Source organism: Rutilus rutilus (assembly GCF_951802725.1).
Source record: "Rutilus rutilus genome assembly, chromosome: 12".
Lineage (NCBI taxonomy): Eukaryota > Metazoa > Chordata > Actinopteri > Cypriniformes > Leuciscidae > Rutilus > Rutilus rutilus.
In genome coordinates, this window is record NC_140217.1 from 39,939,048 (window position 1) to 39,964,323 (window position 25,276).

Below are 25,276 nucleotides of genomic sequence, written 5' to 3' on the forward strand. Positions count from 1 at the left end.
CCAGCGCTAATCAGCGAATTAAACGCACCTCGGGGACACATGACCTCATCAGCTCCGGCGACACAGAACAGATGCGTCGAGTCGAGTCACGAAGAAACAATCCCTTCCCAACTGAGAGAAAGAGTCACCTTGTTATCCCAGTAAATAAACACAACAAACAGACGCCGCCGCCCAAGGACAAGCCTTATTATGCTAGGAATTTGTGAAGAAAAACCAAACCAAGCCTGGAGTTTTCCGGCGAACGAAGGGTTAAAATGCACAAACAATAACATTTGTGAGAGCAGATGTCCTTGAGGGGGAATTGAAGGGCGCCGGGTGATGGCTAATCTCGTATTCTCAGCATGATCGAATCACCAGGCAACAGATATAAATAAAAAGAGCCCAGGAAATGAGGAATTCACATTCAAGGGTGTCAGCAGCAAAATGAAGATTCATGGTGAAGAGGGGAGAGTGAAGGAGGCAAAAATTAACTGCAAATAAAAGGACACAGCAGCTCTCAGAGAAAGAGAAAAGGAGAGCGAGCGGGAGAATATCAGTCGTGAGCGCGCTCTCTCTGTCACGGAGGCAGGTGCTCTTATTTGACATGCAATAGCAGCCGTGTGTTATGGAGGATATGCTAAAAATACAGCGGCCATCTCACACACACACACACACACACACACATCTCAGTCGAGCTCATGCACAGCTCATTACTGACACACACACACACACACGTATTCTCATGCACATCAATACCTACTGGAGAATCACTCAAATAAACACTTAAAAATCATCTGTCTACCTGTATATACAAATCCGTTTGAAAAATACATATTATTCAGGAAGGATGCATTAAATTGATCACGGTTTACACTAAAAATATGAAGCAGCACAACTGTTTTCAACATTGATAATAATCAGAAATGATATCAGATCATCATATTAGAGTGATTTGTGAAGGATCATGTGACACTGTAGACTGGAGTAATGATGCTGAACATTCAGCTTTGATCACAGGAATAAATGACACTTTACTGTATATTCACATAGAAAACAGATGATTTACATTCTAATAATATTTCACAATTTTTTATGTATTTCTGATCAAATAAATGCAGCCTTGGTGAGCAGAAGAGAATACTTTTAAAAGCATTAAAAAATCCATCCATCCATCCATCCATTTTATCCATCCATCCATCCATCCATTTTATCCATCCATCCATCCATCCATCCATCCATTTTATCCATCCATCCATTTTATCCATCCATCCATTTTATCCATCCATCCATTTTATCCATCCATCCATCCATCCATTTTATCCATCCATCCATCCATCCATCCATTTTATCCATCCATCCATCCATCCATCCATTTTATCCATCCATTTTATCCATCCATCCATCCATCCATTTTATCCATCCATCCATCCATCCATTTTATCCATCCATCCATCCATCCATCCATCCATTTTATCCATCCATCCATCCATCCATCCATTTTATCCATCCATCCATTTTATCCATCCATCCATCCATCCATTTTATCCATCCATCCATTTTATCCATCCATCCATCCATCCATTTTATCCATCCATCCATTTTATCCATCCATTTTATCCATCCATCCACCCATCTTATCCATCCATTTTATCCATCCATCCATTTTATCCATCCATCCATCCATCCATCCATCCATCCATCCATTTTATCCATCCATCCATCCATCCATCCATCCATCTTATCCATCCATTTTATCCATCCATCCATCCATCCATCCATCCATCCATCCATCCATCCATTTTATCCATCCATTTTATCCATCCATCCATTTTATCCATCCATCCATCCATCCATCCATCCATCCATCCATCCATCCATCCATTTTATCCATCCATCCATCCATTTTATCCATCCATCCATCCATCCATCCATCCAATTTCAATGAAATACTGTATAACTAAGACCTCCATTACGACTCCAGAGCAATAAATGATCAACTTCTGAGCAACAAAACGTGGGTCTGAATTACTGACTTGTTTCTGTTCCTCTCCCAGACTGTCCCACATGGAGGCCACGATCTTGGACACGTCCCCGAAGGTGGCGTTGGGGTTTTGGCCCTTGATGGCGGCCTGAGTGTCCCTGAAGAAGAGAGCGTACGCTGAGACGGGCTTCTGCGGCTCGTTCGGGTCCTTCTTCTTCTTCTTCTTCTGAGGTTTGGGCTTGGGCTTCATCATGTCAGAGGAGGGCCGCTTCTCTCCTGCGATCTGAAGAGGAAGAGAGAGAACACCAATGAGTCGTGATGCATTTACTCGAGTCAACAAGACTGAAGCTCAAATGCAAAAACTCTTGTGCACAAATAGTCAATGTTTCAATGTTGCATTTAGACAAACAAAGACTAAGATATACAGTCAAGCCAAAAATTATTCAGACACCATCAACATTTCTCACATTATCACAGTTTATTCACTATAGTTTAGAAAATGGTAATAAAATATGACAAGAACTCCAGGTTTTCACACATGAATTATGTTGAATATCTGTCAGCTGTTAAATTTAACTACACAATTAGATAATACCAGTTTAGCTCAACCAATCACCAAGCAATGCTTCATTGTGTTCAGTCTGTGTGTAAAAAGAGCATTAGCAATTAAAGAACAAACATGATCAGGTCAAAGTGTCTGAGTAATATTTGGTCCCAATTTTTTATAAATTTTACTGCTAGTCGCTGTATGAAGAATTATTGGGTATAATATGTCACAGTTTACTTTATTTTGCTCTCCTCACTTACATTAATGAACTATAGTGTCCTGCACACACTAGTGAAACAATATCAAAAATGAAAGTGCATTGCACAATATGGCAAAATAAGTCCCGCCTTCTACCTAAAATAGCCAATCGGCAATTGATAAAGTCTTTCCTTGCAATAAATCAGTGCTGGAATCATTCTAGTTCAGTTTCCTTGAAGAGCAAAGAATGAAAATGAAATATTGAATGCATGTGTAGTTTGATGATATCTAAGAGTTCTTCAAGTGCATCTACATCTCCCAGCATGCACTGCTGTTCCAGTCACATGCATGTTTGGCGACGCAATCGCGGGTTGTCTTTTATCTGCAAACATCATGAAATAAAAATGGGATGCACTGGATTCCAGAATGCTTTCAGTCAAGCGCCGGCGCTGTAATCTACTCTGACAGTTCATGGACTCTCTTCTGAGCGCTCAAACATTGCGGCTGAAATTGATTTCTTAATGCAGAGAGTCCAGCAGACGTTGTTAATATCCCATTTGAATCAGTGCTGCATCATCTCATGTCTGATGCACACTAATATGCGTTTCTTCATCTAAAACCACTGTGCGTTTAAAATAGAAACACAATTCCATTATTTAAATGAGTAGAAATGAGGATGCAGATAGAGAGAGAGAAATAAAGAATGGTGAACAATACATCTTTGTCTTTAACAGGAGTGAAAACACAGAAGAGTTAAAGCAAACGAGTGAACGAGGTTTCTAGGGCAGAACTTGATGGTTAGATAACATCATTCTCTCTCATCAGCGTTTTCAATGTACCAAAAAAGAGAAACTAATTTGAAGAGAGAGGAAATGTAGCGTGAATCACTGGCTGATGCTCCATTAAAGCAGACCGCGGTAAAATCTCCATTCACGTCTGACTTTACATGTGATTTACATGATGATGATCACGCGAAACAACATTAGTGCCATTAGACAGAGTCAGAACGAGTCTTCGAGATCAAATGAAATCATAAACTAGCACGTGATAATACAATTTTTGTTTTAATGTGGAAAAAAACCCATGAAATATTAAAAAGTGAATACTAAAGACTAGACTTTTATATTAATATTGAAGTATGCATATATATAATATATATTAAAATTATATAATTATTAAGTTTTATTATTCAATCTTATATATATATATATATATATAATTAAATATAAGTTATTGTAGCGTTTTGAAATTATGAAAAAGTAAATATTAAAGACAATACTAATATATTATTATATTACTACTATTATTACATATACTAATATATTAATATATTACTTAATAATAATATATATGAATGTTAATATATCGTATTATATATAAATATATTATTGTTAAATTATTCAAAGTTATATATATATATATATAGACTCTGAAAAATAAAATGAAAAAAGTAAATGAAAATATTAAAAATTAAACTAGACTTTTATATTACTATAAAAGTAGTCTTTAATATATATATAAAATTATATTATTCAAAGTTTTATATCGTTTTTTTGAAATGATGAAGAAAATAAAATATTAAAAAAGTAAATATTAAAGACTATTCTATACATTATATATATACTACTATATTATTAATTAATAATATATCAATATATATCAATATTTTATTATTAATTTATGTTATTTAAAGTTAACTAACAATAATTACATTTTTGTTCAATAAATTGTTCTGCAAAATAAGACTCAACTTCCAACAGGAAATACATTCATGTCCAAAACTATGTTTTCAAAATGAATTCATAAAATTTCACACCAAAAATATTCACATGTGATCTGACTAGAGCATATGTCTCTCTCCGAACTGTCGAAAACGCAGAGTGAGGTTTTGATTTGAATCAAGTCCAAACATGTCGTCAGTCCAATGTTTTTTTGGATAGTGAATATGTTGAGTATGTACAGTATTCAGTGCACTCGTTCCTCATACTTTACATGAATATACTGTGGCGATAACAAACCTCAGAAATGTTTATGAAGTTTGTCAATGCTGCTTTAGCAAACGCAGTGTGCTGCTTTGAGTTTGATGTGAAAGCGAGTTTGCGTGCGTGAGAGTAACACGATAAAGAGTTTTTATACACTAGTAGTATGTGCATGATTGTACGTGTTTTTGCATACTCCACATTCAAGCGTGTCTCGTATGTGTATGCATGTGCACGTCCACAGCTGCATATTTCCAAACTAAAGACTCCTGGATTCAATTAAAGTGCAAAAACACACACATTCACACGTGCATGAATATACGCAGCATATGTCAATTACACACACACAGGTAATGCATTCTGGGAATAGATTGGAATCTGGCCTCTAAATGCTTCAGATTTATATACATTTAATTTGATTAAGCGTAAACAAACACACATGTCCTCCATAAGCGCAACATTCCAGAGGAAAATGAAACGCAGGATGAATGTGTTTGTGTCAGTGTCACAGAGTTTAAATGCATTAGCGTGTGTTTGTATGTGTCGAGGGGCGGCGGAGGAAATACCACTGGGAATGAAATGTGCTAATTGTTCCCTTTGTCCAGACGGCATTATTATTAAAATCCACCAGGATTGAAGCAACAATACCGGCCGACTGAAAGACTTCTGACTTATTTTGACTGGCAACAGAGTGGCTTTAGATCTACTCGGACCAGGTATAATTGCACCGGGCTTTGTGCTGCATTAGGCCGGACTCTTCCATAAGCTCGCTGAAGAACAATGCAATTTAAACATCATGTAAGTTAATTCACTCTTTGTATTCTCCAATCCAATTAAGCATGCAGCGTTGCGATAATGAGGGATTTCGAGCTGCCTGCGCATTACATGCAACATTCAAATTAAATTCAAACTGACACTTCCAATAAAAGGAGAGGATGACGGACAAGCAGGAGTAATTGGTTTTCTGGGACAATGAAAATGAAAAGAAGGATAGAGAGTGAGAGTGAGAGAGAGAGAGAGAGAGAGAGAGAGAGAGAGAAAGAGAGAGAGAGAAACATGTTTTTGCCAGCAAATCACAGTGAACAAAAGACGTCAAGATGTGAAGTTAAAATGCAGAGATTTGTAAACACCATTGAGACACACGGAAAACATTCACACTGAAGTTGCTTTTAAATAAAGAGAGGAAATTATTCTCAAAGCTCTCGCCTGCCATTTACGCTCCTTTATAACGCGCAACAGATGGCTCCGGAAGTCAGAATCACATTCATTATTTTCCATAATATATAAACCTTTCAGACCTGCCATGAGCTCTGAGGTCATTCACTGATGATTTATGATTCTGTAGCCAAAATTTTTTTATAATTATAATAAATTTTTTTTGGGCCGTGCAACAACAGCGAGATTTTGTCTCTTCTGCTCACCATGGCTGCATTTATTTGATCAAAAATACAGTAAAAATTGTGAGATATTATTAGAATTAAAAACATCTGATTTCTATGTGAATATATAGTAAAGTGTAATTTATTCCTGTGATCAAAGCTGAATTTCTCCAGTCTTCAGTGTCACATGATCCTTCACAAATCACTCTGATATGATGATTTGCTGAAACATTTCTGATTATTATCAATGTTGAAATATTTTGTGGAAATTTTTCAGGATTCTCTGATGAATAGAAAGTTCAAAAGAACAGCATTTATTCACATTTATATGTTTATTGTCACTTTTGAGCAACTGAATGTGTTTATGCAGAATAAAAGTATTCATTTCTGACTTTAAACTTTTAAAATCTAGAGTAAATCTTACAATAATTGACTACAAATCGATAGCCATCACTAATGCTTTACAATAAGCTAATGCAATGAACTAACCATAATTTTACAGCAATTTCCGCATATATTTTGAACATTTCGAGGTGTATAAATTAATATTGCTTATTTTAAGCAAGCATAAGTTGACTAAGAAGAACATGATGCGTAATACATTAAGAAATGGGTTACACTTTAGTTTAAGGTGTCGTTGTTACAGTGTAATTATATTTTTAAGTACTGAGTAATATCAGACGACTACATGTACTTAGGATAGGATTAGGTTGAGGGTTAGTTGCATGTAATTATGCATAATTTACTGTTACTACTACGGTAAGTACATGTAACATACGTAACAAGGACACTGTAAAGTAAAGTGTTAACAAGAAATGTTATTGTAAAGTCTTTCTAAGGAGAAAATGCATGAGGAAGAATAAGTCGGCGTTAAATAACGTGCAACTTCATGCCGATCGCTCTGTGAAACGCCAGATCTTTGCAGGAAACGTTGATGTACCTTTGAGTGGTACTTCGCTTCCTCTTCCTGGGCGGAGCTTGAGGGGGAGGGCGTGGCTGACTGACTTCCTGGCGATGACGGGGAACCGTGAGTAAAGGAGCCTTGGCCAATCTGAGAGCTGAGCTGGGACAGGGCGCTCATGGGGTGGGGCAGTATCCGGGCAGATCTGTTTAGCATGGGGCTGTGGTGGGCACGGGGGTAATAACTGCCCGCTTGCCCCGCAAACGCCGGCATCTAGGGTGAGAGAAGAAGACCAGACTTTACTACGAGTAATTTTGAAAAGAAATAACCAATTGAGGCCGGTTCGCCTTTAGTCTTTTCTCTTCTACAGAGACCCTTTAAAAAGATATTCGCTTCTTCCCTCACCCTTTGAAGCAGACGTCTGAATATTGGTGTCTAGTTAAGGTTAAGGAAAGTTAATTCTATGATGACTACAAAACAAAGCTCTCATCAATGCATTAACCTAATTTAAGGAGGCCGCAGATATACGACGCTATGCAAAATTGCAATGCAACTGAACCCTGGGGTTTTGAAAGTGTCCTTTCATAGTTTCAGCCTGACTTATATCAAAAACAGATTAGAGAGTGATCTAGATAGATAAGCATCATTTACTGTAAGTCATCAACCGCACTTCTCTCAGCATGAATTTCAAAGCTACTTCAGAAAGCCACAACGCCATTGGCGCTCAACCCGGAAGAATCCCAAAGCGACCACATTAATGACTTGACACTTAAAAACAACAGTAAGAATTCACCACATGAGACATAAATCATACATGCACAAACAATCGAGTAAATAACCAGGCCGGTATACACAGTAATGCATATACAGGAGAGTGAATCGTGGTCGAAATGCAATTCTCCATCTTGCAACTGTACATTTAAATTTGTATGTATTTTAGTGCATTTTAGACCTGGTTAAACCTGATTGTGGTTAATACCATGCTGAAATACTGTGCAATGATGCAACTTTATATACATCAGTACATTTATACCATGCAAAAAAAAAAAAAGATACAAATCCTCTTTTCAAACCAGGCATTGCTAAATGAAGTTAGTTAGTTAATTTGCCAAAAAACGCACCGGTTCTAATTTCCCTCAAATCACAGAATCCTCTCAAACTGAGCATCTGTAACTCTCGTATTTTAATATTTCACCATGTTTCATTTCCGTGGCTGCTCTTCAAAAAGCATCTCATCAGGAGATGTGAGCGGATGTCGACGGCAGGACGGCGAACGGATGTATTCATTTACACATAAATGGGAATACTTAGCCAGCCACGAATCAAAAAGAAAGAGAAATAGAGAAAGTTGATGAACTTGCATTTATTAGCGCCATGCAACATTCACGAGTTGAGCTGAATTAAACATCAACTGTGTGCTTTTAAAATGATTCATGAAGTCACAGAGAGGTCTGGGCAGAGTAAACATTACCGTAACGGCTGTGATCTTAGCGAGGGCTTGTAATAGTGCTAATTAACCTCTCAAGACTTGCTAATAGATGAAATTTAAAATGAAAGAGCAAGAAAAATGCATGCAAGTCCACAAACGCAGGGGGTGCGAACAGCTCTCGGTTGAATTAGCCTAGGAAATATACAGGACATCCTACTAAAGTGTCGGTACAAAAGCAGACCTGAAACAAAGGCTTTCCTCATTTAGACGTTTCAGATCTCGAATACTCAACAGCCCCTCCAAAAGCGGCCCAAACACAACCTCCAACCTCAAATCAAATTTCAGCAACACCATTAGTTCAATTTTCAAATGCAGCGAAATAGCTTTAATGTTGGGGAGAGAGAGAGGGAGAGAGAGAGAGAGAGAGAGAGAGAGAGAGAGAGAGAGAATCCATTAATTTTCCATTTTCCGTGGAGTTGCTCTTTAAGGGCTTTCACAAACCAAGAAGCATTGAAAAACCAATTAATCAAACATGAATGGCCTATCATAGCGACGGCAACCCCATTTCCATAGCAACCGCTGCCGGCCAAGAGCATCACCCTCTTCTTTAATCTGGGCGCACAACACAGAGAGAGAGAGAGAGAGAGAGAGAGAGAGTGCAATGGGCTCACTAAGAGAGAGAGAGAGAGAGAGAGAAAGAATGAGAGAGAGAGAGAGAGAGAGTGCAATGGGCTCACTAAGAGAGAGAGAGAGAGAGAGAGAGAGAGAGAGAGGCTAATGGGCTCACTGAGCGAATTTTCATATTACGGCCCAATTCTGTGATTGGAACCTTTGTTGGGACAAAAGGTACCGGGACGACTCCGCAGTCAGCCGCGAAAACCACCAATCTATCATAGTCTATTCTCTCTCTCTCTCTCTCTCTCTCTCGCTCGCTGAATAATTTATGGTATTTGTTTCCAAAGCATCATTGCAGCGCCCTCGTCCCGTTTGAAATTCTGAATATCATTTCAATAGTGTTGACTCGAATTACTGGCCCATTTCTCGCTGAGAAAAGGCTGTGCAAAAAAAATATATAATACAATGAGAAAAATGCACACGATTAACTGTGTTTTATCTCTCTTTCTGTTTAGGGACCTGCCAAATACACAACCAGATGAAATTCTCAGGAAAGCTCAACAAAATAACCATTTGCATAGATTAGAGCTGCACTATTCTGAATAAATTGCTATTTTTATTTATTTATTTTGCTTCAAACATCCTCCCACAATTCTGAACAGACAACTAAACAAATTATCATGTCATTTGCTAGAGGTTCTGACAAAATGTTAATTGCTGCAGTCTATTTAAAATGTTTAATTACTTTGAGTAAAAATAGGATTGAGTGATTGATTCAATGACTCACTAATAAGTAATTCACTTGTTTCATTACTGGATGAATCAGCGTTTTTTGAACGAATCTCTTGAATGATTGATTCAATGACTCACTCATAAATAATTCACTTGTTTTATTACTGGATGAATCAGCATTTTTTGACAGAATCTCTTGAATGAATGATTCAATGACTCACTCATACATAATTCACTTGTTTCATTACTGGATGAATCAGCGTTTTTTGAACGAATCTCTTGAATGAATGATTCAATGACTCATTCATAAATACTTCACTTGTTTCATTACTGGATGAATCAGCGTTTTTTGAACAAATCTCTTGAATGATTGATTCAATGACTCACTCATACATAATTCACTTGTTTCATTACTGGATGAATCAGCGTTTTTTGAACGAATCTCTTGAATGAATGATTCAATGACTCATTCATAAATACTTCACTTGTTTCATTACTGAATGAATCAGCGTTTTTTGAACAAATCTCTTGAATGAATGATTCAATGACTCACTCATACATAATTCACTTGTTTCATTACTGGATGAATCAGCATTTTTGAACGAATCTCTTGAATGAATGATTCAATGACGACTGCATTTTAACAGTCACTTGTCGCCACCTACTGGCGTAACGATATAATGATACAATCGTTTATTTGAAGCAACATGTTACTTTCAAAAGGTGATTTGCTATATTTTAATCACTACCGTAGACATCAGTATTTACATCCGAACTATAACCTTTTATCCCAGTACTTCTGTGATAATATGAATTTATTGTAACACAGCAATAATGAATGACCTCAGTAAAAGAATTACCTTTAAAATAAAACTCATCAAAAATAAAGCATTTTTAGTTTAGTTCATCGGTAACACTTTACAATAAGGTTCTGTTCATTAACATTAGTTAAATACATGTGTTTATATGAACTAACAATTAAAAATGCTTCTAAAGGTCTGTTCACACCAAGAACGATAATATAACGATTAAATGCTCAAGGATTGATTCTGATTGGCTGTCAGAGTTTTGATTATTCATCAGCTGGAAAAAATCATTCTCTGAAAGTGATTTCGACTATATCGTTTCTCTGTGCCGTTATAGTTGTGGTGTGGATCTATATGGTCATTGTTAAAGTTATCGTTCTTGGTGTGAACGGCCCTTGAAACATTTATTAATCTTAGTTAGTGTTAATTAATGTCAACTAATACATTGACTAGTATCTGTAAAGATTATTTAATGGACCTGAGCTAACATGAACTATCAATGTTTGATAGTCAACAGTTGTGTTTTTATTACACTAACTAACTCCAACAAAGATACTATAGCACATGCATTAACTAATGTTAAATAACAGCTTTATTACAGTAACAAATACACATAGATCAAACTCAGATCTGTAGAAAAGGATATATTAAAAAACATGCATGGAAAGAGATGTTTTCATCAATCTACTGTACCGTTTCATCTCTTATTTTAACATTAGACTTTTATTATTTTCTACAGCCATTGCTCTCACATTTCACATTAAAATAAGCAATTCTAAGCGAACGAAATCGGCAAACGAGCGAGTGTTTTGTGAGAGCGTGGCCGGCCCTGTTATTCCAAACCACATTTGCTTTCAATTTATTTGGAGTCACGGTTATAATCAAAAGAATAAAGACGTGCACCTTCAGCAAACGACTTCTCTCTTTACTGTCAATTTAGACAAAGCAGTCGGCGTGAATTGTTAAACAAACAATATATTGTCTGCAGGCTGCTTACTGCACATTTAGATGACATATTGAATATTTGTTTGCAATGCTGTCTGTTTGCAGAGAGACAGCGCTTTTAGAGAGAGAGAGGGAGAGAGAGAGAGAGAGAGAGAGAGAGATTGATCAATAAGGGAGAGTGAAAGAGAAAACCGCTCTGCTCTCTCTAATAGTCATGTGTTCAGGCTATATAAAGCAGGCTGGATGGCTGTACAAACATCATGAAACAGACTCACAAAGGTTAGTGGTTGCCATAGGTACTGTATGCTAATTGCTAAATAGTATAAACCTTGATGGGGGTGGTGGGATGGTGTCTGGTTACGGCTCAGACTGAGATATCATATTCATAGACACGAATGATTTACAGTACATTGCGTATGAATTTCGAAGGCCTCTAAATGATCAACATGATCAAGAACATGTCGCACTCAGTCTCCTCCAGTGCTTCTGTCTCTGATCGACAGTTTAGACTGGTTTAGCGAGGAAAAGTCTGTCAGTTTAATTGCACTTCAGCTCGTGCTTCACGTGTCTTTATGATCTGAAATCTGCACTTATTTTTATCAAGTTAATGTAAGAATAACTGGACTGAAGCAACGTTGGAATTTTTTTTTTTTTTTTGAAAAATCATGAGTATAAAATATGATCATCTTCTGAGGAAGGTTTGTTTGTTCATCTCTCAATCATCATTGTGTTGCATTGTTTTAAAACTACAGAGCTTTGATCATAGACTAAGCATTTAAATATAATCTTACCAAGACATATTATTTACACTGTTGATCTTACTTTTTGTCCATATGAATAAATTGAATATTTTTGCTCTGAATATAATTGAGCTGGTTTTTTTCCTCCATATTCTCACTATATCAGACTATATGAGCCATAAAAGCCTAATGCATAAAATATGATACAAACAAATATGCTTTTTTGTCTTAGGGTTCAATAAAAGATTCCATTAAAAAAAATAAAAATAAAAGATTTTTCTCACTATTATTATTTCATGTCAGGCTTAAGTTTTTCTCACTTTAGCGAATCATTTTCTTGTTTTAAACCACGATTTTTTTTTCAATTTCTCTGGCAGCAACATTTAATATTTAATGTTACTGGAAAACAACACTAAAAAAAAAAAAAAACCTGATTAAGAAAAAGTTTTTTTGCAACGAAAAGCATTTAAGACTCGTTCCACACCCTGACCACCAATTCACAGAACGTTCTGTTCATTCAGCGGAGAAACTTCATTTCCTGTTCCTCTGTTGTGTCTCGAGTTCTTTGAACTCGCTGTTCATCACAGCCAAATAACAACCGCCATCCAATAATGAGCTTCGCATCGAGCGTGTGCGATATCTGAACGCTATTGTCTGCGAATCCGACCTCAAACCAAGCCGAAGAGATGCTTGTAATGAATCTGAGGGCATATATCGACAAATGATATTCATAAGTATGCATACTCTTCTGCCATTGAATACAGTAGATCATCTAATGTATGATCTGCTTCTGGATGCGTCACGTGTCATGTAATAGGATCCAGAAAGTTGAATTATCATGCATTGCCAGTATAACCACCTGACATAAATATCTACACCAGAATAATCATACTGTATATGTGTTGCTTCATGTGACAATTGTTCAGGCCACATGATAATTCAGTTCTATTAAGTGTCTGTGTTCAGAATAGACACTTCTGCAGTTTGCATGCGGATGGCCTAATTTGCAGTACGCCACAAGAGCACACTGTATACTGTATCCCACAATGCAATGTGCTCAACTTGACCCCTCCATTCCTAATGCAACAAATAAATCCCAAGTAATTCCTGCAGTGATGTTTCCGACTTTATTAGATTATGCAAAAATAGTACATATTGCAATAGTGCATTCTGAACGCAGCCAATGAGAGTGAATCTAGGCCATTGGTGCTCAACTAGTGGGTCACAACCCTAAAATGGGTCACAGGTCTGTTCTGACAGCGAGAGGAAAAACGTGCAAAATGCAAATAACTAAAATAGACACTTAGTCGTCAACGCCAAAGATAAAACTTAAAATATTTTCGAATTTCACGTTTTTATTTGTGCAATTCGCTAGCAATCTCTGTGTGAAAAGGGTTTCTACACCAATTTTTGTTAATGCATTGCATTTCACCGTGGGACCGTATTGTTGTTAAATATAGGCCTATACGTAGTTGTTAATGCCAAAGATCATGCGTCCAGTCAAACTTAAAATATTGTCAAATTTCACCGTTTTATTTGTGAAATACACTGGCAATCTCTGAGTCAAAATGGTTTCTACATATTTTTTGTTTTAATGCATTTCACCGCGGGGCCGTATTGTAAGTGATTCTGGTGCCCAGTGTAAAACAAGTCTGACAGCTAGAGAGAAAAAACGTGCAAAATGCAAATAACCAAAATAGACACTTAGTTGTTAACGCCAAAGATAAAACTTAAAATATTTTAGAATTTCACGTTTTTATTTGTGCAATTCGCTAGCAATCTCTGTGTGAAAAGGGTTTCTATACCAATTTTTGTTAATGCATTGCATTTCACCGTGGGACCGTATTGTTGTTATATATAGGCCTAGTTGTTAATGCCAAAGATCATGCGTCCAGTCAAACTTAAAATATTGTAAAATTTCACCGTTTTATTTGTGTGAAATACGTTAAATATTTAATTAAATCTTTGTGTATTTTTATGCATTGCATTTCACCGCAGAACCGTATTGTAAGTGATTCTGTATTGTATTCAGTACAGTTTTGTTCAATATTGTAAGTGATTCTGGTGCCCAGTGTAAAACAAGTCTGACAGCGAGAGAGAAAAAACGTGCAAAATGCAAATAACCAAAATAGACACTTAGTTGTCAACGCCAAAGATAAAACTTAAATATTTTCAAATTTCACGTTTTTATTTGTGCAATTCACTAGCAATCTCTGTGTGAAAAGGGTTTCTACACCAATTTTTGTTAATGCATTGCATTTCACCGTGGGACCGTATTGTTGTTATATATATATATGTTGTTAAAGATCATGCGTCGAGTCAAACTTAAAAATTTAAAAAATGTCATGTTTTATTTGAGAAATTCACTAGCAATTTCCATGTGACCAACACCAATGCATTTTTTTTTATGCATTGCATTTCATTGTGGGACTGTATTGTTGCAATATATAGTTGTTAATGCCAAAGATCATGCGTCCAGTCAAACTTAAAATATTGTCAAATTTCACCGTTTTATTTGTGAAATTCACTAGCAATCTCCGTGTGACCAACACCAATGCATTTGGCATACACTTTTTTTAATGCATTGCATTTCACCCCAGAACCGTATTGTAAGTGATTCTGTATTGTATTCAGTACAGTTTTGTTCAGTATTGTAAGTGATTCTGATGCCCAGTGTAAAACGAGTCCCGAAGCACAAGGCATGATGGGTAAGCGATCTCTCTCGCCCGCTGCCTCTGATTGAAGACATCTTGTTGGGAGTGATGGCTCACTCCACGCAGGTTCACAGTTGCTATTGTAAAATCACAGAGCGGTTAATTGAAACAAATGACTATAATAATAGAACATTATCCCGGCAGGCTTGCGGCCATGGCAGCTTTAATTAGCCGAGCGCCGGAGACGGATCTCTCGTGCTGGAGCCGTAAACACGCGGGCGGGGGGGAATCTCATCGAGATCTGCCCTCACCGCGACTCCTCGTTCGCCTCGAGGGCACAACATGAAACCCAGCACATCTCGTTCTCTGAATCTCTCGCCCGATGCCCGTGGGGGTCATTTACAACAACGCTCCGGGTGCTAATAAGGCGGCCAATTTATAAATCAAGCGCTGGTTAAATCTGTAAGCAAACGCAACCTGTCCTCCCCGAAGACGTGCGAGTTTCATCTCTGAGAGCCCGTGGAAATGAAAGACGGTTACAAAGCGCTGGTCTTTGAACTCCGAGCTGAAGTAAAACCTCAACGCACCACATCACAGAGCGGCTCCATTCACAACACACACACTCACACACAGATCACAGATCAGCACGGGCTTTCCATGCCTCATTCATCAGCACTGTTATCAGCTTTACCTCAGAGATCTCACACAACCTGCTCCCACAATGCATTACAGCTCAGCGCTCTATACTATTGACTGCTTTTATCGGTCGAAACTTAAAATATTGAAAAATTTCATGGTTTATTTGTGAAATTCACTAGCAATCTCTGTGTGACCCAACACCAATGCATTTTTTTGAAGAACTCAAAGAACTACAAATATTTCAAAAGTTTGGGTTTTCATTTTGTTCATTTTTATGTGATCAAAAATACAGTAAAAATTGTGAAATATTATTACAATTCAAAATAGCTGGTTTCCATGTGAATATACTGTAAAATGTAATTTATATCCTGTGATCAAAGCTGAATTTTCAGCATCATTACTCAAAAATCCTTCAGATATGATGATTTGATGATCAAGAAACACTGTGATACCTTTTTTTCTTCAGGATTCTTATTGAATTGAAATAAAATCGTCTTTACTGTCAATTTTGAAATTATTTTTTATTTTTTATTTTTTTTTCGTTTGTTGTCACAGAAGAGAAAGACATCAGAATTACACGAAAACTAAAATTTTGCAGACAAGCTGATATGATTTTATGCAGACATTCTGGCAACCTCAGAGATGATAAACACTCACTGTAAAGCACAGAAAATCCATCAATAAGTCAAAATTCCTATGAAAATCAAACCTGTTTAGCAAGACATGTGTGTAAAAACACAATAACTGATCCTTATAATTGTTCTCCTAGTGAATAAAAGCTTGTTTTAACGGTTGACACTCAGTCACATAAGCTGATAGAATTGAAATGTTGTTGTCAAATAATCTGAAGTCCGTGGGTTTCCAGTACAAACGTCCCGCATCTCTGAATGAACTGAAAACCACAGAAATCCAATTCAGTTTTCACAAGGTCTTAATGTTAGGAGGAGGAGGAGACTGGAGGCAACAATTGAAATAATTTGATTGGGCCTTTATTTCATGGCTGGGACAGTTTTATTGCATCATATTCCAATTCAATTAACTGGGATGTAAATCTGAGGGGAGCGGCGAGAAGCGTTTCGCCTCTAAAAGACTCGCAGGGTCTTTCTACGTGTTCATTACCGTCACGACAGCGCCACGCGTGCACATGTTCATCCGAAGCAGAACAACAAATTCACTCTCATGCTTTTATTTTAATTAAATGTAATGCGGTTTCGCTCAGGACGTCTTTAAAATGTGACCAAGATGTGAGGAAAAACAAACAAACAAGACAAACAAGCTAACAAACAAAGGCTTTAGCTGCATGTTCACAACGGTTATCTGTGTGTGTGTGTGTGTGTGTGTGTGTGTAATGAGGCTAACACTATAAACCTACAGGACGGTCAGTGGTTTACTGTCTCAGCGGGACACAACACAGGCCTCGTCTCACTGTGATCACACAGCTGGTAAACCATCCCAGGCTTATTGTACAATGAAAAGATTTAGAAGACAGTCAGACAGTGTGTAAAGGACGTCTCGACGTCACTGCTGATCTAAAACAGCAATACTGAGAGATTCTTCTGGACAAAATCTAATGAGAGACCAATCCCAGAATGCACTGCACAGAACACGAGAAAACTGTTGATCGTACACATGTTTTTATTTCATTCAGTATTGAAGAATCCATAATAGTTTAATACTAACTATCTCTAATATGTGTGTGTGTGTATTATGCGGTATTGTTAGTGTTAACTAAAATTAAGATTATTAAAATTATTTTCTGAAATTGAATTATGGCTGAAATAAATGAGCTAAACTTAAAACGCTTAAAAAACTAAGTTGAACTACTAAAATGATTAAAACGTTTAAGAAAAATAATGATAACAATGGCAAAAGCACGTACTAAAATGAAAACTGAAAATATAAAAATAAAAAGCTAATGCAAAACAAACAGTATTTTTTTTTGAAAAATATTTTAGTAAAAATGTCAAATCTAAATGTAAATTAATTTAGACAATAATAATTTAACTTCGATAATTTTTTTTATCAAATTGGTGTAAAATAAAAGTATTTAAATGTAATAAATTGAAAAAGAACAATCATTTTAATGCTAAATGTAAAATTATTAAAATATAAAATTATTTTGAGGTCACATGACAACTGTGTATCATACTGTTTGAAATGTTCATCATGGAATAATGCCTAGAGTTTAAAAAAAATAGCATGCAGTATGCAGTGTGTAGTATGCAGTATGCAGTGAACACTGTGTAGTATGCAGTGAACACTGTGTAGTATGCAGTGAACACTGTGTAGTATGTAGTATGCAGTGTACACGGTGTAGTATGTAGTATGCAGTGTACACTGTGTAGTATGCAGTGCGCTAGAGCTGATGCAAAGGCCTGAGACAACAATTATAAAGCACTATGCGAATGAGCCCTTAGCAGGCAGCTGCCTATTTAGACAGCAAGGCAGCGCACTAGGTTTTGGAACGGAGCGTATATATTTCCCGACCTCATCTTGTTTGGGCTGAAGTCTGAGTTTGACATGACAGCTCTGAAATGGCTTTTGGAAGAAGAGAGACGGCCGTATCAACACATGGAACAGCAGAAAGACAGAACATTTCTACTACATCTAATGAGAAAAGAAGCCTGGAGGCAGAAGCCATGCACACACACACACACACACACACACACACACACACACACACACACTCTCTCAGCGGGGTGTCACAGCAACAATTAGGTTCATTTAAGGATGATTAGTAAGTGTGTTAACTCTTCACACATGCTCGGCACGTGTGTGTGACAGCGGAGCGGCTCAGAGCCCTGCTAGCTCAGATCATCTGCACAGTTCTTTATGTTTTATGAATCTGAGACGTCAGCTGACTTCAGCTAAACGGACAGATGCCACTCATTACAGCGCTTTAATATCTTTAATAAGTGTTTCTGACAGCAGAGAGACTGAACTGAGATGAGTCTCCACTCGAGTTTCACATCTCAAACTGTGCTCAGATTCGCCTTAAATCAAAAATCAGATTATAAGTCAGAACTGAGCCTCATATTAGTGTTGTTTTACGATCATTTATAGTTGTTATGACTTGTTGTCATTGTAATGTTAATTAAAGTATTAGTCATTGTATTGTGTTTTTGTAATTGTTATTATTTTATTATATATTTTAATATGTATTTTTAATATATATATATATATATATATATATATATAATGTATTTTTTATTAATTTATATTTCAGTTTAATTTATTACAAGTACAAGTTAAACTAAATGAGAAATGGCAACTAGGTGAAATAAAATAAGTTTAAGTTTATTAATATTTCCGTTAATATTACATTTCATTTCCAGTAACAAAAATGTAAATTTTTTATGGTTTTAGTTTTGTTCAAGAACAAGAATAAAACAATAATCCTGACAATGACATAAAACGGCATCCTTTTGAAAAATATATATGCTTACTAAATATATATTTACATATACTATATATATAATGCTTTGGTTTTGTTCCATAAACAACAATAAAATAAAACTGAAAATGGCATCAGGATCATACATACTTTTGAAAAAATTCTATATAAAATGTCACACATTCATATATTATATAATAAACGCCCAGCAAAAGATGTGCTATAAAATAAGCTGAAATAAAATAGGTTAACATTTATTTTAATATTAATGCTTTTTTTGTATGGTTTTAGTTTGAGTTTAATAACCCTGTTCTACAATATTTCCACTTATATTTTTTAGATCTATACTTCTTCTTATGACTATATTTCTTGTTTGGGTCTCTTTTTGTATCCCCTTTATTTTATGAGAAACATCTGAGACACAAATAAAGCATACCAGAGGACACTATGAAGAGCAGCACGTTCTCCTCAGTCAGCTGATGTGTGTCCAGATACATGCGCAGGAATATGAACGTGATTTCATGCTTTGATAAGGTATGAAAGAAGCCAGTGACAAAATGAGATACATAAAACAGGCCTTTATCAGCCGGGGCTCCTGTTATATCCGACACACACCTCCGTGTTCCTCCTCTCCGGCGTCTCCTGTTCCCCTCGCGCTCCGATAAGGACATTATGGATATACTATAGTTATGCTGACTTCAAATCAAATCACTTAGTTTCCAAGCAACGACTAATGTCCTTCCCAATAGTGCTGCTCTTTTTCCAGTAAACAACAAGACGACAATGACTAAACAAGAACAGAACAAGGACAACGACGGTGCCGTAAAACTGAAGCCTTTCACTGATCTCATATCTGACATTAGAAATAGCATCAGCATTATGTGCACACTTCTGGAGACATTTTGTATCAAATATATCATGCATATATCATATATAATAAATGCTCTGCACAACAAGATATTAAACCTATAATGTAAATGTAATGTAAAGTGTGTGTATGTATCCATATACGTATTTATGTATGTATGCATATATATATATATATATACAAAACGAGATACATAATATATATATATATATATATATACATATATATATATATATATACACACATATATATATATATATATATATATATATATGCATACATATATACACATGCACACTATATATATATATATATATATATATATATATATATATAAACACACATACATACAAATACATACATACACATACACACTATATATATATATATATATATATATATATATATATATATATATATGCATACATACATATAGACTTTAAGGGTAACCTAAAGTCTCATATTTCCAGGGGAACGTGATTGAAAATTCAAAAGAATTAAATTAAATCTGTAAATGACGCCTTGATTAGCAGAATCCAAAGCCTAATGGACTTTATTAGAGAGAAGGGAGAAAGAAAAAAAAGCAGATCTTCTCCTTTTTTCTTCTTCCATTTTCCTGATATAATGAAATTGGAAAATACCTTCTATTTCTTTAAAACATTTCTTAATATACAAGCCTGCTCTCATATCATATTGCGCAGAAGGAAATAAGGCACCTTCTCCCTAGAGATAATAAAAGAATTGAATTTTTCCTTATCGGCCCGGTCATCTATTTTTCCACGGAATGCTATTACTTGCTGCCTGCGGTTGCTAGGCAACAGGAAATATTAATAGGGGCTTTTATTAGGCAGGCTTTCACAGTGCAGCACTAAAAAGAAGAAGTGGAAAACATGAATGTGTTACATAAATCTTTAGCGCTCTCGCAGCTTTTGCGCAAGTCTATGTTTCCCTCTTGATTTATCGCACCTTCCCCTCATTTATGGGAAATAGCGGTGTGAAATAAGAAAATGGTACATTACCCTGAAGGACTATTTGAAAATAAATAATCGCAAAGGTGAAAAGAAAGCTGTTTAAAAACCAGGGGGGTTCTCTCATTCTCTCTCTCTCTCTCTCTCTCTCTCTCTCTCTCATTCTCTCTCTCTCTCTCTCTCTCTCTCTCTCTCTCTCTCTCCTCTTGTTCTCTCTCTCTTGTTCTCTCTCTCTCTCTCTCTCTCTCTCTCCTCGTTCTCTCTCTCTCACTCTCTCTCATTCTCTCTCTCTCTCTCTCTCTCTCGTTCTCTCTCTCTCTCTCGTTCTCTGTCTCATTTTCTCGTTCTCTCTCTCTCTCGTTTCGTGCGAGGCCAGATTTCGCAGGGCCTATTGAACAGCCCAATGTTTTCCCCGTTTTCTCCAGATCCATCAATCATCGGTGTAATATTCCTTGCAGGAAATGCATTCTATTACGCTCTTTGAACTGCGATGGAGGGAAAGAAAATAAAAGATATTAATAGTTCCATAAAGCATTTCCGCTACAAATGTAATCCCTGAGTTGTGCCGTGATGCAAATATCTTTTGCTTTATATTGATTAATCGCACGCCGCTCCATCCGTTCTGGAGGAAAAGGGCCTCAGTTTCTCCGCATTCGTCTGACATGCTCTGGAAACACGAACCTTGACAAACGCCATAAACCCTTTCGGTGGGCATTTTATTTTCATATCTTGGGTGGAATTCAACAAAAATACATTTGATTAAAGCTGTTGGAAGGCCGACTGGCCAGGAATAGCCTGAGAGTTTGGGCAGGCCATCATCTTCAGGCTATTTCTGCTCCAGTCCCGACCACAGTCCGGTTCATTCAGGCGGTGATGAATCTACCAGTCTAAGTACAGGCCTGTAAAACCATTACTATTCACCCATTATAGGCTCTACACGACACTGCGCTGGGAAAATACACACACAGTCTGAGAGCGAGGCTGCTATTTTGCATTTATTTACATTTATGCATTTGGCAGATGCTTCTATCCAAAGTGACTTGCATTGCATTGAAAGAATGCATGTATTTTTATTAGTGCTTGTCAAATTGATTAATAATGATTAATTGCATCTAACATAAACGTTTGTAAATATATAATATATGCATGTATATACAGTATATGTACACACACATGCCTGGGAATCGAACCCATGACTGTGACGTTGGGAGCATCGACCGGAGCACCAATGTACTTTTAACCAATACTAAACCTAGTTAGCAAGGATAACTTGAGGTGATTAGTGAAGGTTTTGCTTTACTTTTATTGTTCTGAAAGTAACATGTTATTTAAAAGCATTAAATCTACGTGAAACGAATTCATGCATTCCCTGGGGATCGAACCCATGACTGACGTTGCAAGCGGCGCGCTCTACTGTTGTGCATCACAAATTACATTGTCAGCATAACAATTTAGTTAAAAAATAAAGTTTCGGTGACGTCATGAACAAGTTTACGCGACAACAACGTACTAAAAACTGAAGTGTTGTGCACAGACGACAACGCTGTCAAAGCGATCCCTGTTCACACTAGTTTTTGCTGTTTACATGAAGACAATAAAGTGTGTTTTCAAGTCCCGAAAATGCCGTTGTCTGATAAATGAACGGCCAAAACACATCAAAAGTTTTCTTTTTTCAGTTGGAAATGGTGTTGTGTAAACGGCCCCTAAACTACGCTTTAAGTGACTATATAACTAATGCGGATTAATGCTTTTCTTTTCTCCAGTTACTGACTTCACCGCACTCTTAACATCAGCCAATAAACATTCCAGTTTCCATTCGTGTCAGAACGATATTATTCTGTATTACACAACATACATAAAACGCTCAACAAAACACTTGTACTGAAGGACACATATTTCAAATGCAAATTATCCTCTTGATAATGACATTTTTTAACTCACTTGATTGCCCTTGAAATCTCATTGAAATGTGACATTTCATTAACGAAACATGTAGCATCTGCTAAGCAGCTCAAATCATCAGATCCACATACATGTTTAACTTTGATATCCACATTAGCACAGCTGGCTCTCGCTTCAAGCCGTTTATTCCCTTATGAGATATTTGTACAGTAATACTGTAAAAGTTAGATTAATAACATCAATGCCACCACATCGCAGATATTAAATGGCAGTGTGCTGAATGAATGGTCAGCATCATGAAAGAGCATGTTCATATAGAAATATAATTTCTCCAGGACAAAAATATATTCCACACTGTAAAAAAAGGACTTTTCGAAATTGAAAATAAAACTAAGATTAAAAAGTAATTAAAAAAAATTTATTCAATGTGTAACTCTCCATTTCTTCGTAATCTATTGTGAAGTTTACAAACGACGAATTGTTTTTTCCCCCCATTGCATCTCTCTGGTTAGTTTGTTAAGTGAAAATAAAACCAAGATTCCTGGAGTAAATACTATTTTTTTTAATGCAATGTGTAACTTTCCATTTCTTCGTAATCAATTGTGAAGTTTGCAAGCGATTTCTAAGCACAAATTGTTTCTACAATGTTTTTTTTTTTCATTGCATCTCTCTGGTTAGTTTATTAAGTGAAAATAAAACCAAGATTCCTGGAGTAAATACAATTTTTTTTAAATTCAATGTGTTACTTGGCATAGAGTTTCTACTGAGTTTTCAAGCGATTTCTAAGTGAAAATAGTTTGTACAACCATGTTTTCCCCAGTGCATCTCTCTGTTTGGTTTGTTTATGGAGTTGATATGCGCTGAATTAACATGCATTAACAGTAAAGAGAGCTGGTCCAGATATTTACTCTCCGTCAGAAGTGCAAACACGGTTATGGAGATGGAAGTTGTGTCCATGCAGCGGCGCTCCGTCTAAATTGTTTGATATACTTTAAAAAGCTCTTAGTACTGATGACATTCCATTCAAAGCAGTTTTCCTTTTATCCCGGTGCCGTGTTCAGTCACTCAACCTCTTTTTTGCTCCTCCCGTTCCTCTATCACTCTTTCTGCCCCTCCAGCCCATCTCTCTCCATCTCTTTTCTCTGACAGTCTCTCTCTCTCTCTCTAATGAAAAAAGATCTCTCCAGCTCGCTCTACTCAAGACGGAAGATGAAACCTAATGGCTTCTCTTCTCTTCTCTTCTGGAGACGGAATATATGCACTGATCCCCTGATGGCAGAGATTCATTTCATCAGCAAAGGCTTCTGTGTGCGATAAAGCCCGTCCCGTAAACAACACCGAACACCCCTAAACAAAATGGACCGGTCTTGTTTGCATTGAATTTTGCAGATGTAAACACTCAACAGCGCACCGCATTGTTCGGGGTTTTTTTTGGCTGTTCAATTTAATCATAAACTATAGGAGACAAGAAACACATATGCAAAACATAAGCACTTTCAAATGTGCATAAAGATTATTCCCAGCTAACGTTCTGGAACGTTTCTCTCAAAGTAATAAACAAACGTTCTTCAAGTAACGTTGATAGAATGTTTGCTCAGCGATATCTGGTCTTTAATAACATTCGTTTTCCTGAAACATTTCAGTTGGATGTTTTTTTTTTAAATGTTACTAATTGTTTGAGAATGTTCAAGTTCAGAATGTTTACATTCAAAATGATAAAATGGAATGTTCCCTTAACGTTCGCATAACTGACATTTTTAAAACAGAAACATTTTCACCCACAGAATTTCAAAAACACTGACTGTATTCCAATTGACCCTTCGCAGGGAGTTTGATTGACAGGCGATCTGACCAATCATAATCCGCCATCCGCCGAATCGGCCATTTTTGTACGACAAAGCAGTCAGGAGAGTTAGTAGATTAACGTCGGAGGATTTGAACTTGAGAAACGGACTGTACTGACGTCTTTCCGAGGTTAAAACAACATTCCTTCTGATGTTCATTCATGTTTATTTGATGCTATAAATGAACTAGAAGGAAGAGATGATCGGTTCACGAGCGGCTTTAACTGAGCGATCTGTCAGACACATTAAAGAGACACAAAACGGTAATTTATTGTTTAAATTTCTTTTTTAAAAATGACCAAATTTGAAAGTTGAGACTTTGGCGTGAGAGAGGCGTGGCTTGTCGGACATAGCAACAGTAACTAAAGGGGGCGGGTCTTTGCGAACGGTCAATTGGTTGGAGAAACAAACAGTCCCACCCAAACACAGGCCATTGCTTGAGTCATGGTTGCATTAGTATAGTGAAACACTCGAAATACTGCTTTTGTGGAGCTTTGAAACCTTCGCAAATCATTTGAGTTACATCATAACTGATCTGTGTGAACCCATTTCAGGTTTTTACCACAACAACAAACTTTACGCAACTTTAATGGCACATTTGTATAATAAAACGAAAATTAATAGTCTGTTATGGGCATGATTAACCAAGAATTTAATCAAATAACATACAGACAACTTCACATTTAATGGTATTAGACCATTTGTTAATTGCATTTAAAAGATTACACTTTTAATAAAACATTTCAATTGGTTTGTAAAAGATGTTTTTATGCATT

General features: G+C 36.5%; 1 protein-coding gene across 7 annotated transcripts in view; it reads right to left on the minus strand.

Moving 5' to 3' along the window:
• tox2 (TOX high mobility group box family member 2) overlaps window positions 1–25,276 on the minus strand; it is a 125,344-nt gene that overhangs the window by 16,061 nt on the left and 84,007 nt on the right. For 4 of the 7 annotated variants that reach the window (XM_084425685.1, XM_084425684.1, XM_084425683.1 and 1 more), the window contains 2 exons: window positions 7,004–7,237; window positions 2,013–2,243 (listed from right to left, as the gene is read on the minus strand). In XM_084425685.1, coding sequence (XP_084281811.1) covers window positions 2,013–2,243; window positions 7,004–7,237 — 465 coding nt within the window. The remainder of the gene's footprint in view (window positions 1–2,012; window positions 2,244–7,003; window positions 7,238–25,276) is intronic. The other 3 variants (XM_084425688.1, XM_084425687.1, XM_084425689.1) reach the window with 1 other exon arrangement.